At 44.1% G+C, this 19357-nt stretch overlaps 1 protein-coding gene across 1 annotated transcript in view; it reads right to left on the bottom strand.

The window, feature by feature from the left end:
* Positions 1-19357, bottom strand: part of PFKL (phosphofructokinase, liver type) — a 206591-nt gene that overhangs the window by 43707 nt on the left and 143527 nt on the right. Inside the window, exons 12-15 of the mRNA XM_082260714.1 lie at positions 15783-15846; positions 9683-9829; positions 2749-2819; positions 446-533 (exon numbers count right to left, since the gene is read on the bottom strand). Of these exons, the coding sequence (XP_082116840.1) occupies positions 446-533; positions 2749-2819; positions 9683-9829; positions 15783-15846 (370 nt within the window). The remainder of the gene's footprint in view (positions 1-445; positions 534-2748; positions 2820-9682; positions 9830-15782; positions 15847-19357) is intronic.

Here is a 19357-nt window from a genome sequence, read left to right as displayed (position 1 = left end):
ATATTAGGTTAGCTTTCCAGAGGGGTTCACCAGCAGAAAACAAAAAAAAACACAAAGCTTTTTAGCCCCTGTTCACACTGGGGCGACCTGTCAGGCGACCTGGTCGCCTGACAGGTTGCCTTCCATAGAGAAGCTGCGGACTCGTTCTAATAGGAGCGACACAAGTCGCTCCGACTTAGAAAAAGGGTCCGGAGCTTCTTTGGGGCGACCTGGAGCGACCTGCATAGACTTCAATGTTATGAAGTCCGTGCCGGCCGCTCCGAGGTCACGGTGCAAGCAGCGCGACCTATGAGGTCGCCCGGCAAAGTAGCGTCGCCCCAGTGTGAACGGGGCCTTAGAATTTGGGGCTTCATTTTTAGTATAATACACAACTTTGAATGTGCAGCAAAGTTGCCAATCTGCAATTACCCCTCCATCCAGAAATATTTTGGAATGTTGAACTTACCTCAAACCCTCCAATAACCAAAAGAGACTGGATGTTGTATTTTCTAATGTTTTCTACAATCTGGGGTAGACAAGTCTTTGGAATTGTTCTTAAAAGTAAAACAGAGAGCCGTTTATTAATCTATTTTTTTCAGTGATGAAATAAACCATACAGAGCGATAAAATAATGGTAACATACTTTTATTAAGAAAATCACATGCATGTTTTAAAAACTGTTCTGACAATTATCTTTTTTGAGATTAGGTGTAAACATACCTTATATAAACAAAGAAACCACATTTTTCTTGATAAACTATGTTTCTGTGGATCTTTTCATATGTACCAAAATTAACCATATTGGACAGAGAACTATTAACCATTGACAACATTATGGTTTGTCAATGGACAATAAAGATCTCAATCAGGTGTACTATTACTCAAAATGAATTAATTGTATATCATACCACTAATGTGGGTGACATGTCTAGGCTGCCTAGCCTGATCTGAAATACACAGAAGTATTACTATAAAAAGGCAATGTCTCATTTTAAAAGGAGAAGTTCACCTTTGTTGTTTTTTTTTTTTTTTAATTGCAGCTCCCCTATGTACCAATATCGCATTCATGTACTTCTTTTGCAAAAATATCAAAGCTTTCCATTAATTCTACAGACACCCTTCTCACTAGATACACAGGCATAATTTTTTTTTCCTGCCTTAACTTTAATCTTGCATAGATCGTTCATTTGGCATTTTTGAATTGGGGGGGGGGGGATGTGAACGGGGCTTGACAACTGGGTGTTTCTGTCCACTCCCTCCTATGTACTTGTATAAAGATGGCTATACACTATGCAATCTAATTGTACATTCTCTGTACAATTTTGTTTAGATTTTCCAGAACTATGGAGTAGAAGTATCCACCTAGCTATCCATTTACTTTGTATCCAATCACAGGCCCTTGCACTACAGAAATGATAGTGGATCTAAAAGGAAATTGCACAATTAGATTGTATAGTGTATGTTGAGCTTTACAGAACCCAGGGCACACTTCTCCTGTTTTCAATACTACAGCTCTGCTCCACATAGGCTGTTATCTCATCTTTCATTCCCTGCACTCTTCAAAATGCCAAATGAACGATCTATGCAAGATAAAAGTTAAGGTAGGAAAAAAAAATGATGCCTGTGTATTTAGTGAGAAGGGTGATCACTGACCATAAACATGCACATGGAAATGGGTGGTATGTAGGAGGGTGGATGATACACGGTGTCTGCTAATGAGATCGGCTGGTCAACTCCTTCCTGTGTCATGACCTATAGTCTGCCCAGGAAGTAAGACAGAAGTAATGGATACGTATTTTGAAACATCCATGAAGACAGTGAAGTAAGCGTCTGTAGAATTAATGGAAAGCTTTGATATTTTTGCAAAATAAGTACATTAATGCTATATTGGTACAAAGTGAACAAAGGTGAACTTAGCCTTTAAGATGGAATGCTTCACATGGCTTCTCTTTGCTCATACACTTTACAGCTTGAAAAATTACAAAAATTCTTTATCAGTAAGGCATGTAGCTTTTTCAATTATTTTTATTAATTTTGTAAAGCAAGGCATATTTTAGCTCAGCGGCACTGGTGTGCAAAAGAAGCCAAATCTCTTACATGTATAAATGACACAAACGGGACACCACAATTCTATTCCTTTTAAACTCTGGACTACCATACACTACTCATGGATTCAAAATTCTTCACCGATTTAAGCATGGGTTGTAAAAGCTTGGCTCTGGAGTGATTAAAGAATTTGTAAAGCCAACATTTTATATTCTGGTATGTGCCCGTTGTACCATGCACTTATATGAAAAAGTATCCTGTTCTCTTTGTATTGCTTCCTTTGTGGAAAAAAACCCTGGTTTTCCTGTCAGTCCCTCTGCTTCCCTATCAAAAACTGCAAACCTGACCACACCAGGCACGGGAGCACAGCAAGGTCAATTGTCTAGTTGTGCTGGGAACTGAGTCTTCTCTCCCCCCAATGATCAGACTTGACCTGATGTGCCCCCCCCCCTCTTTCCTGCACAGCCATTCACTGGGAAGACCAGTGTACTGCAGTTTCTACTAGCCCAGCTCTTATGCAGCTGAGAACAGAGATGCTTTTTTTCATAACTATACAGAAATATTTCTTACTTTTGAAATTAAGCAGTTTTTGTTCATGGATACTAAATGATGCATAACTTTGATTGACGCTATATTAGAACATTACATAACTTCTTTAATACTGCAAAATAACAATAATGACAATATACTGTGTCAAATTATATTTTTGGCATACGGGCTCACCTTTTTGTCCCTAGCATTGAACCACCACGTCCTAACCATCCCGCAACATCATGCCAGCCAACTTCCTGAATCTTAATAAAAAAAATAAATAAAAAAAAAACACTTTAGTTTCTATTAGAACATTTTGCAAAAAATGTATTTTTCTTCATACATTTGGGCCAAAATTTATACGGCTACATATCTCTGGTAAAAAATAACCCAAATTAGTGTATATTATTTAGTCTGTGTGAAAGTTATTGAGTCTAGAAGCTATGGTACCAATTATTGAAAATTGATCACACCGGATGTACTGACTGCGTATCTCCTTTCTTGAGGCCCTGAAATGTCAGGACAGTACAAATACCCCCAAAAGACCCCTTTTTGGAAAGCAGACAGTCCAAGGTATTTAGTAAGAGGCATGGTGAGTTTTTTGAAGTTGTAAATTTTTCCCACAATTTTTGGGAAAATTAAGAATTTTTTTTCTTTTTTTCCCCACAAAGTTGTCAATTTATAAGCTATTTCTAGCACATAGCATGTACATAGCAAAAATGACACCCCAAATAAATTCTGCTACTCCTCCTGAGTATGGCGATACCACATGTGTGAAACTTTTACACAGCCTAGCCACATAAAGAGACTCAACATCCAAGTAGCACCTTCAGGTGTTCTAGGAGCATAAATTACACAATTTTCTGACTATCACACTTTTGAAGGCGCTAGAGCACCAAGACAATGGAAACACCCACAAAATGACCCCATTTTGGAAAGCAAACACTCCATGTATATTCTATGAGGCATTATGAGTCTTTTGAACATGTCATTTTTTTTTTCCACACATTTTTGAAAAATGTGGGGAAAAAAATTAAAACCCATTTTTTTTATTTTATTTTTTTTACACAAAGTTGTCAATTTATAGGATATTCCTAACACATAGCATGTACACGGCAAAAATGACACCCCAAAATACATTCTGCCACTCCTCCTGAGTATGGCAATACCACATGTGTGAAACTTTTTCACAGCCTAACCACATAGAGGGGCCCAACATCCAAGGAGCACCATCATGCGTTCTAGGGACATAAATCACACACAAAACTCTGATAGGCAGGTGACAGGTACTCAGGTACTGATGAGCAGGGGGCAAGTACTTGGGTACTTTGATAGGCAGGTGGCAAGTACTCTGATGAGCAGGCGGAAGGTACTCGGGTACTTTGATGGGCAGGCGGAAGGTACTCCGGTACTCTGGTGGGCAGGTGACAGGTACTCCGGTACTCTGGTGGGCAGGTGACAGGTACTTGGGTACTCTGGTGGGCAGGTGACAGGTACTCGGGTACTCTGGTGGGCAGGTGACAGGTACTCAGGTACTCTGGTGGGCAGGTGACAGGTACTTGGGTACTCTGGTGGGCAGGTGACAGGTACTCGGGTACGCTGATGGGCAGGTGACAGGTACTCAGATGGGCTCACAGATAGGTACTAGGATCAGCTGGTGATAGGTCCTCTTTATTTGGTGGGGCAATCAGGGCACAGTAATATGCACAGTAAAGTGGTAACTCCCTGTTTCCAGATCTCCTCCTCCCACTGGATCTGTGTGTGAGGAGAACCTGGTAACAGTGAGTTACCCCATCTTTGTTGACATTTGTGACTGGCTGCGATTGGACACAGCCGGTCATGTGGTAAAAAATGGATTTTTGTAAAATCTTACCGTAAAATCCTTTTCTCTTAGCTCATTGACAGACGTAGTCCTCGGTGATACACCACCTTCGGGTTATGTTGCCTCCACAGGAGCAGGACTAGACAGGAAATTAAAAAGCTCTGGCCACACCCTAGGGGCAGTCCCAGAGGGTATATCCTCTCTCTCTCTGCCTCAGCAAATCAGTTATGTGAAAAAGCAGTCTTTAGAGATTTTAACCCAACTCAAAAAACAGAGGGGCGGGGACTACGTCTGTCAATGAGCTAAGAGAAAAGGATTTTACGGTAAGATTTTACAAAAATCCATTTTTCTCTAGCGCTCATTGACAGACGTAGTCCTCGGTGATACACCACCTTCGGGACGTCCCAGAGCAGTATCACAACTGAGGGGTGGGAAAATGAAATCAAATCCCAATCTAGAAGGCCCAACCGGTGCCAACTAGAAGTTTTTTTTTTTTTCCAAACAGAAAAAAACCCTCGAGGTAGACCACCGGTCTCCTCAAATTGCGGCCTGCAAAACCTTGCGGCCAAATGAGGCATCCGCCGATGCCGTCACATCAATTTTATAGAATTTTGTAAAGGTATGTACCGACGACCAGGTGGCCGCCTTACATACCTGGACCACTGACGCCTGATGGCGAAAGGCCCAGGAAGTACTGAGCGCTCGAGTGGAGTGCGCCCTAACAGGGAACGGAGGACTCTGACCCTTAATAGAATAAGCCTGTACCACCGTTTGTCTAATCCATTTGGCAATGGTCGCGGCAGATGCAGGCAAACCCTTTCTGGGGCCATCCGTGATCACAAAAAAGTGAATCCGTCTTACGGAAAGATTCCGTAGCTTTCAGGTATACCCTGATTGCCCGAACCACATCTAAGGAATGCAACGCATGTTCCCGATGATGCTTGGGCTGAGGACACAAGGAAGGTAGTACAATATCTTCATTCAGATGAAAATCTGAAACCACCTTAGGAAGAAAAGATGGCTTAGGATGAAGTACTACCTTATCCCTATGAATCACTAGGTATGGGGACTGGCATGATAATGCAGCCAGTTCTGACACCCTGCGAGCAGAAGTAATAGCCACCAAGAAGGCCACCTTCTGGGATAAAGTAAGCAAGGGAATCTCCCTGATGTTTTCAAAGGGAGGTTTCTGTAGAACCGACAAAACCAAATTAAGATCCCAGGGCGGTAAGGGCGCGCGGACTGGAGGAGCCAGGTGCCGCACACCCTGGATGAAATTCCGCACCAAGGATTTGGTAGCTAAAGGCTTCTGAAAGAAGATTGCTAATGCTGAAACTTGACCCTTGATGGTGCTCAAGGCTAGCTTCTGCTCAACCCCTTGTTGCAAAAAGGCCAATATTCGAGTCACCGAATAGGTACGTGGAGGAAATCCTAAAGATTCGCACCACGCAATATAAGTCTTCCATGTGTGATAATAGACTTTGCTGGAAGTCGCTTTCCTTGCTTTAATAAGGGTAGGAATGACTGAAGTAGACAAACCTCTGTCCTTCAGTACTTGGGTCTCAATGGCCAGGCCATTAAACCCAGCGACTGTAAAGCATGATGGTAAATTGGTCCTTGAGACCACAGACACTCCCTGAGACGAAGTTCCCACGGAACGTCTACGACTAACATGTCCAAGTCGGCCAGGCCGGCTTGAGGAGGCCAGCCTAGAATTTCTAGGACCACTGGCGCTGATAGAATCTGAACCAGGCGTCCCTAGAGGTATCTGGCCCCGACCATCCGAGAAAGTCTGGTCGTTTTCTGTTCCCACACATTTATCAGATACCTGATAGTTATCAGGAAAGGTGATCTTTTCTGGTTGAACCTCAGGGACCGAAGTCACCCGACTAGAGGCTACTTGGCCTATCTGGTCAACCAGATCCGATTCCTGTGAGGTATCGGGACTAATCTTAGGAAAAGGTAAAGGAAAAGATATATTCAGGGAACGGTAACTACCGCTTCCTGTAGTACTTAAATGTTGGAAGGGAAGAATCGCACCGGTAGTAGTGGTTGATGCTCGATCTAATGTCCTGAATACCGGTGAAAACGTCCCCCCACCCTGAAACCGGGTGGGGGCGCACCTTCAGGCTGTGTACTCCTTTGCTTCGGGTTTGGCTGGGTTGGTCCTTTGCTTGTCCGACCAGCCCTTCTTGAACCCTCCTGGAGGAGTCTTGCCTTTCCCGCTAGTACCAGCCGGGCGCCCTTTATGGGCGGTAAAGAAAGGTCCTCGCTTGTTGCGAGGTCCCTTAGCTTTAGCAGCCTGTGGCAAAAAAGTGCTCTTGCCCCCAGTGGCATCCTTAATGATTTCATCTAGGTTGGCCCCAAATAGACGATTCCCCTGAAAAGGGAGATTAGTCAAGGTCTTTTTGGAACCTAGGTCAGCTGACCAGCATTTTAACCACAGCACACGTCTGAGGATCACCGCTGACTTAGATGCATGCCCTAATAAGGGAGTAGTGTCCAAGGCTGCGTCACAGATAAACTGTAGCCCTTGTATAATCTGTTCCATCAAATCAGATGTCTCCTGGGGAATATCTTTTCCCCTAAGATCTTGGCGTACCATTTTCGCCCATTCCGTAAGTGTCTGGGAAACTAGACCAATAACAATTACTGGTCTAAATGCTGACCCTATCAGAGAGAAGATGGTGCGGGACTCTGCTTCCATCTTTCGATCCACCGGATCCTTAAAGGACGAAGTGTCCTCCACTGGAATAACCGTGGCTTTATTCAGCCTGGAAATAGGTGGATCCACCACTGGTGGTACCGTCCATTTCTTAATGATGGATTCCTCAAACGGATAGCGTCTAGCAATACGCTTGGAAATAGTAAAGGTACGTTTAGAATGCTCCCATTCTCCTTTAATCTGATTACCGAAACATTTAGGTACAGGAAAAACCTTCACCGTTTTGATGGGCTTATTAGTACCAAAGGGAATCTCTGTTTCAGTTGCCTCTGCCGGTAAAGCCTCAAGTTTTAAGGTTTCCTGCACTGCCACAACTAGTGCGTCCACCAATGCTTCTTCCTGAATTATAGCAGGAGAAGAAGCGTCCTCCTCACTGTCTGAGGGGGCTTTACCTGGGATAACAGCCCTTGCAGAGGAACCTGCAACTGCAGTGACCATCTCTGAATCAGAGTCAGAGGTGTCAGATAGTATAGGGGTAGGCGGGGGTCGCTTCCTTGACCCCCGTCCCTGACAGGCCGCCTCCACCCGAGCCACCATAGACTCCAAAATTGCTGTAAATGACTCTATACTCTGTGCACCGGCGGGTCCCGTGGCCCCCTCGAGGGAAACAGGTGGGGGAATATGTGTGGCAGGGTCCACGATAATTCCAGTCACTTCCTGGATAATATAATTCAAAAAAAATAAAAACTTTTTTTTTTTTTTTTTCAGACCCCCAGCGCCACAAAAGCCCCTTAGTGTTACCTGCTAGGGATCCCTATCGATCGAGAGAGAGAGAGATAGACCCCCAGGCTCACCACTTGATGCTCAGAGTTTAACTGCAACAGGTTACAGCGCTGTCTTGACAAACAGGAAGTCTTTTGGCTGGCTGCCCAGGAAGAAAGGAGGTGGCTCCGCCCCTCTGAACGCCTTCCGGCGCCTCCCCCAAGCTCCACGAGGTGTTTGGATCACCTCAAACATGGCCGCCCCCATGCTGGAGACACGAGGCTACGCCAAAATGGCGGCTCGTGCGATCCAGCAAAAAAAATGGCGGCGGCCTGTACTGAATAGCGGTGTGCTGCAGGGCACACAACACTCTCTCTGCATGGGGATATGGCGTGGTTGGCGGTACCGGCCCTGGTGGACCGCATGGCCATTCGGGAGGCCTGCTAATAGCTGGAGATCTGATTAGGAAGGCAGTCTACATGTCCGTGGCTTCTGACTGGTAGGTAGCTTATTCTTAACACCGTAAGATTCCCAGAATGCCACAGATTACATCTTTTTAACATGTATACAATTAGATTGTTAGCTCCCAAACCAAGCCTCCTGGCTTTTTGCACATAAAATCACACTCAAAGTAGGAGGATCTGTGTCATGTTATAGGATAGAGAGGGACTCTATCTTACCATACAGAGAGGGGCCCGCGTTCACCACAAGACCCGTCGTCAGGGGAAAAGGGGGAACATACTACTCACCATACCGGAACCAGGCGGGCACCAACTCCTGACAGTACCCCTCTCCACCGGGGCGGGAGGGCTGTCGACCGATACGGACGCCGTGACTCATGGTCTTTGGCGTTTCAGCGAGACGTTTAACTCGCGTGGACAGTCCTTTAATGGGACTTTGTCGCGGCCGACCCAGCGCGGAGCTATGGCCTGCACGCGCTCGTAGGCTGAACTGGGGTGACCACCGGATCTCAACATCCAGCCCGTCGCCCAGTTCAGCTTTCTTGCTTGAAGATCTCACAGGAACACTGGAGAAAAAAAGCTGTCTAAAAAATCCTTTAAGAAAAAATTCTTGCCAGGACCTAAGATCCCAGCAAGGTATCTAGGTCCTTACTCCTAACTAGACAGAAAATAACTGATTTGCTGAGGCAGAGAGAGAGAGAGGATATACCCTCTGGGACTGCCCCTAGGGTGTGGCCAGAGCTTTTTAATTTCCTGTCTAGTCCTGCTCCTGTGGAGGCAACATAACCCGAAGGTGGTGTATCACCGAGGACTACGTCTGTCAATGAGCGCTAGAGAAAAGCCAATTTCATTGGTTTTTTAACTTGATCGGGGATGGGCTCTGTCTGAGGGATGAGCCTCGTCCCTGATCGCCGTGCTGCGCATCCCCGGGGGCGCGCATTGCGGCAAGAACGAGCGGCTCGCACTGGAGCCTCTCATGTGATCGGCTGTGATTGGACACAGCCGATCGCGTGGTAAAAAGCCAATTTCATTGGCTCTTTAACTTGATCGGGGATGGGCTCTGTCCGAGGGACGAGCTTCATCCCCGATCGCTGCGTGCAGTAGCAGCGAGAACGGGCAGACGTCACATGACTGCCGCCCGGATTGACAGAGTGTTCCTGCCAGCATCATTTGACTATGGCCCGGTAAGTCTTTAGTGGGTATATGTAGGTGCTTACAACCACTTTACCAAAGTGACTTTCCTCAGGTGATACATAGAGGCACCCTGCGCATATATGGATCGAAATTCAGCAGCTCCCTGAAGAACCATTTGCATTTTGATCCATGTATGGCCAAGGTTTAGCCACCCTTATATAAAAGCAAAAACTACTGGTATGCCAAACACTGCTCATAGATCAAAAATAATGAAGAAATTACCTGTCCTTTTGAAAGGCCTTCAAAGCCATCATTCACTATAAAGATTTTGTGACCTTGAGAAATTCCAATTCGTACAGCAGACCGAACAGCTGCATTCATTCCTGCAGCTGGTGCACCAACATTCAAGATTGCCATACTAAAATTACTCTATGAAGGAAGAAAAAAAAAAAAAAAAAAACAGCAGAGATTAATCTTGCATTATAAAAAGGCCCAGCTTGTGTTACACCACATTTTTATGGCTTCCAGAATATTGTCCTTTGTATGCTACAGTGAAAGTAAAAAAAAAAATCAGGTGATCAACAGAATGAATTCAGCCAGGGAAAATGTGTTCATAGGTATAAACAGAAATATTTTGAAATATTAGCTGACATACATTTCCAGGCATATGGATTACCTGGGACCTTGAATAAGTTTTGTGTGTAAGGCTCGGTTCACACTTATGCGATGCGGGAAGGCTGCGAATTCGCAGCCTGTTCCTGCATCGCAAATGCACCCTTGGCAGTTCACACTGCCATATGCGATACGCTGGGGGTGTCAATGTAGTCTTAACGACACCCCCAGTTTGATTGCATATCGCAGTGCGATCTTACAGTTCGCACAGGATCGGATTGCACAAGTGTGAACCACTGTGCGATCCGATCCTGATGCGGCTCAAAAAAAGGGTCATGTGCGACTTTACTGCGGGTGCAGTGCGAATTTAGCCATACAAAGTGTATGGCTGAATTCGCACCACACACCCGATCGCATATAATGAAGGAGCAGTGCGCTCAGATATTATATGCAATCGCCGCAGCCGCACATATGTAAACCGGCACTAAGGGTCTGGTGATAAACAGCATGGTTTATCCCAAACAATTTAGTACAGCAAGTGACTAAATGTATTGTTATTATCCATGAGGACCTTTTTTGTAAACCTAGGTCTCAATACCTGAACATGATGTCACATGAGTACTGTGATATACAGTACAGCAGGACTGTTATTCCCACAGAACAATATTAAACACTCAAACCACAACTTTATGGCTCTTCACAATTGCCATATAGAATATAATGGGGAAAATAGCCCTAGCTCAGTGTTTCTCAACCTTTTTTCAATCGAGGCACACCCCCAAATTATGGACAGTCTCGAGGCATCCCATCCTAAAATATAAAAACTATTCTAATAGTTTTACATAATGCAGCAACATACGCACGTAGGACGCCCAGCGTTAGAGGTACAAGTTGGTACTGACTAGTATTCCAATGTTTCTCTTTTTTCTCAGTTTCTCCATCGCTCAGCTAATGTGACCCCAAAACTTATGGAGAGTACAGGGGAGGGTCAAACAAGCATGCTATGCAGACAACTGACATCCTCCTTATAAACTGATGATGTAATTCGGCATTAGCAGGTCGGCGGCTAGCAGGTCGTAATGGTGCACAATGAAAACCTGCTACTTTGTGTAACTAAAAGGCAGGTTTCATCCACCCGCTGCCTTGTATACAATTTTTGGGAAATGTTTGGGGCATTTTGCTGAGGCACCCCTGAGGAAACTTCAAGGCACACCAGGTGCCTGGGCACCCTGGTTGAAAAAGGCTGCCCTAGCTGTTGCAATCATTCCAAGATCAAGCTATTACTTCAACTGTTGGTTGACATTTGTTGAAAAAACTCAACAAATGTATACATTTAAATATCCTGTACAATATAAAAAGGCAAGGTCAATTCTGGATTCTGATCAGGGTTAGTGGGGGGATTCTTGCACCACCTCTCTGCTTTTATCTTTGGTCTTCACACCTACATCCTTTCTTAAATGTTGAGGTGGAGCTCCAGAAAAATTAAAAAAAGGATTTTAAAGTTAGATTTTCATTACCTCCAAGAGGAAAATTGTTATTCAAACTTATCGCATTTCTTCTTTCCTGATGAGCTTCATGTCAGCTCACCTCCGGGTATGCCCCGTCCACCCCTAAGCCTGTCCGGGCCTAATGCATAAATTTCACCCCCTCCTCCATGATGGACTTGCGTAGCTGAACCTTCAAACCTGGGTAGAAAGGAGTCTGTACTGACATGGAGCTCGTCAGTAAAGGAAGATTGCGGTAAGTATAAAGAACAAATTTTCATTTTTTTCCCCTGATGGCTGCATGACAGGAATTAAATTAGATGACCAGGGTGGGATGATGTGAACAAAACAATTTAATTATGGACTTTGGCCAAGGAGATTACAGTTATTCCAAAATCAACAGTCTTCAAAGCTAATGGATCTATACAATGAGACACAAAAGGTGTAGAAGGATGACCACATCCCCGCCTTGCAGGTAGTATATGGCAAAACTCTACAGGCAGCTGCCCAAGAGGTTAAGACGCTTTCCATTGAGCGCGCTGTAATTTCCTCTGGAAGTGCCAGCACCTTATGCTTATAAGCCAAGGAGACAAACAATCTTCACAAGCCAGGAAGTGATGATCCTACTTGGAGGCCATGGCCCCCTCATGCAACCCTCCAGGAATCACGAACAGACAGTCCGATGATCTGTCTGCTCTATATGAGAATATAGTGAATATAGGTCCTCTGGAACTTTAGCCAGACCTTATTATAGGACGTTATTTGTGCTGTTCTTGCAAGCTTTCATGAGGGTGTCCACAACCTATGAGACGCATCGTAAACTTCCAAACCTCTGCCTTTTACATTTCCAGGCTATCAATCTGAGCTTTTCCAGAGCTGGGTGGACAGGACCCTGGGACAGAAGGTCCAGCCTCACAGGCAAGGGCAGAGGTATCCCCATGTTCAGCTACAGAAGCAACGAATACCAGGGAGCTTTGGCTAGTCCGGAATTACCGCCAAGACCGTGACATTCTTCTGCACCAAACCTGTTCAGGAAAGCCAAGATGGGAGGCACCAGGTAAAAGGTGTAGGCTGTCCAAAAGGATCACTTCGCACTAATTGCATCTGCCTAAATCGCCCGCCGATGATTGATGGAGTCTTGTAAAAGAAAAAGCTGGGAAGCTTTGTGTTGCCTGGAGACACGAAAGATCCATTTTTGGCATTGCACATATACCACTGAAAGAACGAGGAGGTTGTCTTGGGCTCAGATCATTATGGGCTCCACCTCCCTCAAAAGGAAGCAGCTCTGTGTGCCTCCTTGCTTCCTACCATAAGAAACTGCTGTGATGTTGTCCATCTGAAAAAGCACTGAACCTCCTGCAAATCATAGGACTGAAGGAAAGAAGGGCTTGACATGCCGCCCTCAGTTCCAACCTGTGGGAGATGACCCCTTCCACCAGGTGGTGCCACTGGCCTTGCGCCTAATGACCCTTCCAGACGGCTTCCCAGCCTGTCTTGCTGGCATTCGGAGTTATCACTTTCCAGGTTACCAGAAGGAGAGAATGAGACAATAGGAGATTTCACCTCTCTGATCATGGCACAAGGTCCTGCCTCATCATTGGGATCATCAATATTCCCTGGAATAACTCTTGAGATTTCCATTGCCTCCGGTAGAGATGCCGTATTCTTGTGCATATCCAACTCCACAAACCCAGGTAAACTAGAGATAGAGATGGATCTAGCTGGCTCTTTTCCCAGTTTATAAGCAAACCAAACTCCTGTAAGTTTGCGATTACCAGCCTGGAATGTAATACCATCTGACCTCTGTCCTGGTTCAGTAATAGGATATTATCCAGATAATGGCAGATGCGAACGTTGCATTTCTGGAACTAAGCAACCAATGCTAGAAGTACCTTGGAGAAGACTCTGGGTGAAGTGGTTAACCCAAAGTGCAGGCAGACAAGCTGGTAGTGTAGGCTGCCTACTGCAACCTGCAGAAACTTCTGAAAGTGAGGAGCAATAGGTATGTGGAAATACACATCCTTTCAGGTCTATTGAAAGGAGCCAATCCCTGGGCTGCACTACTTTTAGGATCGTCTGCAAAGACTCCATTTTGACATGCTCTTTCCCTATTAAGACATTCATCCACCTCAGATCTGGGACTGGTCTCCATCCACCCAAGTTTTTCCAAAGAACAGGGGTGACTAAATTCCTTAAAACCACTTGCCATGAGGCAGTTATTATGGCTTAATGTATTTTAGGTTTCTTTAAAAAAAAAAAAACGTGCTACACCAAGTGGTCCTCTGGTGCCTCTCTCCCCCTCCCTCTCGGTTGCAGCTTTGGTTGCCAGCTTTTTGGAACAGACAGCCTAGCTTCCGCTTTGGAGCAGTTAACCCACATTTCCACGAGGCAATCTCAGACTGACAATTAGCTCTATGCCTCTGACATTTATCTGGACTAATTAACCATATTTACGGACATTTAATGTTGAATTTAGACAGAATAAGGGTAGCGCTAAGAATATTGTTTTTCTACTGCCATTCTCGCTTCCTTTTGTAAGAGGGTGGTCACATACGTGAACAAGACATTTCTCTTCTGACCATAGGAAGGAAGATCTGTCAGAATAAATTTTGATCCCGGCCTTTGGTGCAATTACCAGAAATTATTGAGCCATATGGTTCTTAACACCCAACAGTTTGGAATACTCTCTGCCCATATTCGCCAAAAATTTCTAAGCCTGGCCCCTACGAAAGGGGCTCCATCAAAACGACTTGTGGAATTCTTTATCAACAGAAGAGGCAGCTCTTTTGGCCTTCTGCCCTGAGACTGTATTCAAGGACCTTTGGAATTCTCTCCCTTGCCCGTAGGCTCTGGCCTCCCTTCTGCGACCCAAGGCCATGAGGCTCATCTTGCTCTGATTGGGTTTAGCATCACTCGAGAAAGAGACTTTACTATATCAATCGAAGCCTCTGCCATGAACCCGGCTGTCAGCCTCAGGTTGTTAAACAAGGCTATAATATCAGCTTTACAGCAGAAACTTTACACTGTGGCCATGGGCAGGCATTTCAGGGGCTACATCCAGAACCCTTGACTGGATGGACTGCCAGATCTTTAATCCACTGAGGTAGGAGACTGCACGCAATCTCAACAGTGCAGAGGGAAGGAAAGAAATTCCATCCTGGAGTAGGGAGTAAAAATTAGGATTTAGGTCCTGACAGGTTTGGGGGGTGGGTGGGGCATACCCGGAGGTGGGCTGACAAGGAGCCATCAGGAAAAATTTAATTTCCATGGTGTGTGTACAATTTTTTACATGACTAGATTACAAAAGCATTTAGTAAAAAGTGTTAAAATTCTGTTAGCTCTTTTTAAAAAAAAAAAATGGTGTGGGACTGTAATGTTTTATTTTTTTATTTTTTAAGGATTCTTTCTATTTTCCTTTAAATACTATTCCATCTAAAAAACAATGTGAATCTATACCTTCAGATTAGAAAAAGAATCTTCCCATCTGACTCCTGACGTACCATAATTGGGGTCAAAACAGAAAAAGAAAAAAGAAAAACAAAACAAATTACAGTGGGAAATAAAAGTCACCCAACTGTACTGGTGTGCTAGTCATGCACAGAAACTACTCTGGACAACTACAGATAGAAAACAACGGTCTTAAAATGCCTATCATTTGTAAAGGGAGAGATTGTTCTGGAACACAAACCATGTGGACAGAGATTGCCTTAGGATGGGATGTAGAAGTATCCCGGGTTGGAGAAAAACTAGAAAATGTCCTCTTCTAACCCTACACTAGTAGAAAAAGTCCGGTTCCCTGAAAGTGTCATTACAAATGGCATAACCTGCAGGGAATACCTAGAACTAGAATCCCTGCAGTCAAGCTAGCTGCAAAAGTTAGTGAAGGTGACAATACTGCAATGAGCATCGGTAACGTATTCCCATTGCCTCACTTATTGTGGTTGGTAAACACCCTGTCAGTTTTTGCATTAAGCGGTCAGTATTTGCCTGGCTGTCTCTGGCTTTAATGCTTTGAGTCACCCACCTAGCACTAGAGTTTGGAGTTTTAAGTGAAGAAATTAGTCATGGACTCTAGGTATTGAAGGAAGACATTCAGCATGACCACCAAGCAACTAGCATTTTCAAGAGAGCCCAGCAAAGGCAGCCAGATAACAGGCTTTCTTCAACATTCTGTTCCAGTAGTAGAATATTTTCTGTTTAAAGTAACAGTACTAGTTGAGATAGACAAAGACAGAGCAGAGGAAAAAAAACAAAATGCACAGCAGAAACCTTAAAACCGTATTTACCTTCTCTTCTGACTGTTTTTGGTGTGCAAGAAGTTTGTATATGTTCCAGTTATTTTCAAAGCTCCTACAAGATAAAATTGGTAAGTGTACATTTAGGAGCTCATTTGATTGTTCAATGCTAGGTACTTTTAACCCCTTCCTGCCCAGGCCAATTTTCAGCTTTCAGCGCTGTCGCACTTTGATGACAACTGCGTGGTGACGCAACACTGTACCCATATGAAATATGTATTGTTTTTAAACAAATAGAGCTTTCTTTTTGTGGTATTCAAAGTGGTTGTAATCTTAAAAAAAAAAAAAAAACAGTGCTTGCTCTGTCTAATCTGCCCATTTCTAAACTGTAAAAAACATGGCTAATCCTGCCTGTTCCTGTGTCCCCCTCTGTGTGCTGACCGTGGTAATCATGGCTGCTGATCCCTTATTATCGTGGTCAACTCACGTGCCTCCATCCTGCTGCTCTCCCCCCCTGCCTGTCAGGTCATGTGTGTCTCTCTCCCCCTATCTGCACACCCCCCCTCCCCCTGCCGCTATTAGTAGCTGGCTGTAAAAGTAAAGAACAATTGCAGCCAGCTCCTCGGTTCTCTTAATCTCTGTTACACTGTGTAAATGTTTTTTTTTTTTTTTTTTTTAATTATGCCTGTAGATACCTTCTCTTTGATCTCTTCTGGCCAGTCATGCGGCCTCCGGCTGCTCTCCTCCCCCATCTAAGGACTACAGAGGGAGGGGCTGAGAGGCCAGTGCAGCAGTCACATAACCTCCCTGGCTGATGTCAGAGGGATCTCGGCCCCTCCCACTATAGCCCAAAGATCGGAGGAATAGAGAGGCCGGAGGTCATGTGACCAGCCATAAAAGATCGACGACAACGTTTTTACAGGCATCGTTTTTAAAAAACATTTACACAGAGTAGGGAAGATGAATAGAACAGAGGAGCTGTCTGTAGTGGCTCTGTTTGCCCACTTACAAAGAAATGAAAGATCTATAATTTGTATCATAGCTTTATTTAAATCATAGAGACCGAATATCAACCAAAAATCCAGAAAAAACATGATACAAATGTTATAAATTGAGTTGCAGTTCAGGGAGTAAAATAAAAATTTGATACCCTACCAACCAACAATAATTCTGGCTCCCACAGACTGGCTACAGTATGTGCTCATGTGGTACACAGATTAGACCGGTCAATTTAAGAAGGTACTCCTAACGACAACTCGTTATGTGTATAAAAAAGACACCTGTCCACAGAATCTCTTTCTTACATTCAAACCTCACCATCATGGGCAAAACCAAAGAGCTGTCAAAGTATGTCAGGGACAAGATTGTAGACCTGCACAAGGCTGGAACGGCTACAAGACCATTAGCAAGAAGCTTGGTGAGAAACACAACTATTGCAGCAATTATTCGCAAATAGAAGAAATACAAAATAACCATTAATGGCGCTTGGTCTGGAGCTCCATGCAAAATTTCGCCTCATGGCGATAGATGATCATGAGAAAAGTGAAGGATCGGCCCAGAACTACACAGGAGGAGCTTGTCAATGATCTCAAGGCAGTTGGGACAACAGTCACCAAACAAATCATTGGTAACACAATACGCCACCATGGATTGAAATCCTGCAGGGCCTGGAGGTCCCCCTCCTCAAGAAGGCACATGTACAGGCCCATCTGAAGTTTGCCAATGATTCAGAGAAGGATTGGGAGAAAGTGCTGAGGTCAAATGAGACCAAAAGTGAGCTCTTTGGCATTAACTCAACTTGCCGTGTTTGGAGGAAGAGAAATGCTGACTATGACCCTGAGAACACCATCCCTACAGTCAAGCACGGAGGTGGAAAAAATGATGCTTTGGGGCTGTTTTTCTGCTAAAGGTACAAGTAGACTTTGCCGCATTGAGGGGCCAATGGACAGGGCAATGTATTGTAAAATCTTGGATGAGAACCATTTTCCCTCAGCCAGAACACTGAAGATGGTTCATGGATGGGTCTTTCAGCAGGACAATGATCCAAAATATACCGCCAAGGCAACAAAGTAGTGGCTCAAGAAGAAGCACATTAAGGTCATAGAGTGGCCTAGCCATTCTCCAGAGCTTAATTCTATAGAAATTGTATGGGAGGGAAGTGAAACGTTGAGTTGCCAAGCAACAGCCAAGAAACCTTAGGGATTTAGAAAGAATCTGTAAAGAAGAGTGGACCAAAATCCTTCCGGAGATGTGTGCAAACCTGGTAACCAACTAAAAGAAACATCTTACCTCTGTGCTTGCCAACAAGGGTTTTATCACCAAGTACTAAGTCATGTTTTGCTTCGGGATCAAATACTTATTTTACTCACTGAACTGCAACTCAATTTATAACTGTGTATCATGTGTTTTTTTTTTCTGGATTATTGGCTGATATTCTGGCTCTATTAGTTTAATACACCTATGATAAAAATTATAGACCCTTCTGTATGTCTGAAAATCGATCAATCCTGATATATTGATGGCCCATCCTATTTCTTGAGACCTGAAAACGCCAGGAAAGTACAAAATATCCCCCAAATGACATTTTTGCAAAGTAAAAAAACAAACAGTCTGAGGTATTTACTAAAAAAGCAAGGCACATTTTTTGAAGTTGTCATTTTTTGTCACAATTTTTTGGAAAGTGAAGAAAAAAAAATAGTTTTCCACAATTTTTGTTTTTCTTTACACACAGTCACCAGTGCCGTACAGTGTCATAACTGGTGTGGCTGTATGTTAAAAAAAAAAAAAAACTGGATTTTTGTACTTACTGTAAAATTATTTTCTTTGAAGTCCATTTACAGTTGCAGCTCCATATCTTCTTAGACTATTGGGTTTTGCGCCTCCCATCAGGAATAGGACACTAGGCAGGAAAAAGCTTTACCATGCCTATGGGGCTGTCCCTTCAGGCATAACCCCACACACTCTGCTATAGCGTCCAGTTTCGTTGCAAGCAGTGTTTAGATGACAAAAACCCCATTTCACTCATAAGTAGAGGGGCAGGTGCTGCATCTGTCAATGGAGTTCAGAGAAAAGGATTTTATAGCAAGTACAAAAATCCATTTTTTTCTATCGTCCATTGACAGACGCAGCTCCATATCTTCTTAGACCATTGGGACGTCCCAAAGCAGTATATGCAGGAGGGGTGGGAAAAAAACAAAGCCAAAATAGAACGTACTTCCCCAAAAGGCTAAACTTAGCCATCCAGGTAACCTGGAGCTTATCTAGAAAAAAATACACCCTCAAAGAGAACGAACAAAGGTTCTCTTTTAAACAGCAGCCTGCAAAACCTTGTGGCCAAAAGAGGCATGCGAAGATGCCAACACCTTTACCTTGTAGAATTTTGTAAAAGTGTGCACTGACAACCAAGTTGCCGCCTTGCAAACCTGCATCACTGATGCCTGATGGCGAAAAGCCCAAGAGGCTCTGAGCGCCCTAGTAGAATGCAAAAATCCAACACAGACAAGCCGCTCAGGTGAGGCTATAGATGAGGTGCAAGTCAGAACCACATTCCAGGCAACACTCCAAGCAAAAAGATGGGGACCACACTCCAATATAAATAGAAGCATTGAAGTTTTATTCATCACCAC

This window comes from Pelophylax lessonae (assembly GCF_965119305.1).
Source record: "Pelophylax lessonae genome assembly, chromosome: 6".
NCBI lineage: Eukaryota > Metazoa > Chordata > Amphibia > Anura > Ranidae > Pelophylax > Pelophylax lessonae.
The sequence above is the reverse complement of the archived record's forward strand: the minus strand, read 5'-3'. Positions and strand labels throughout refer to the sequence as shown.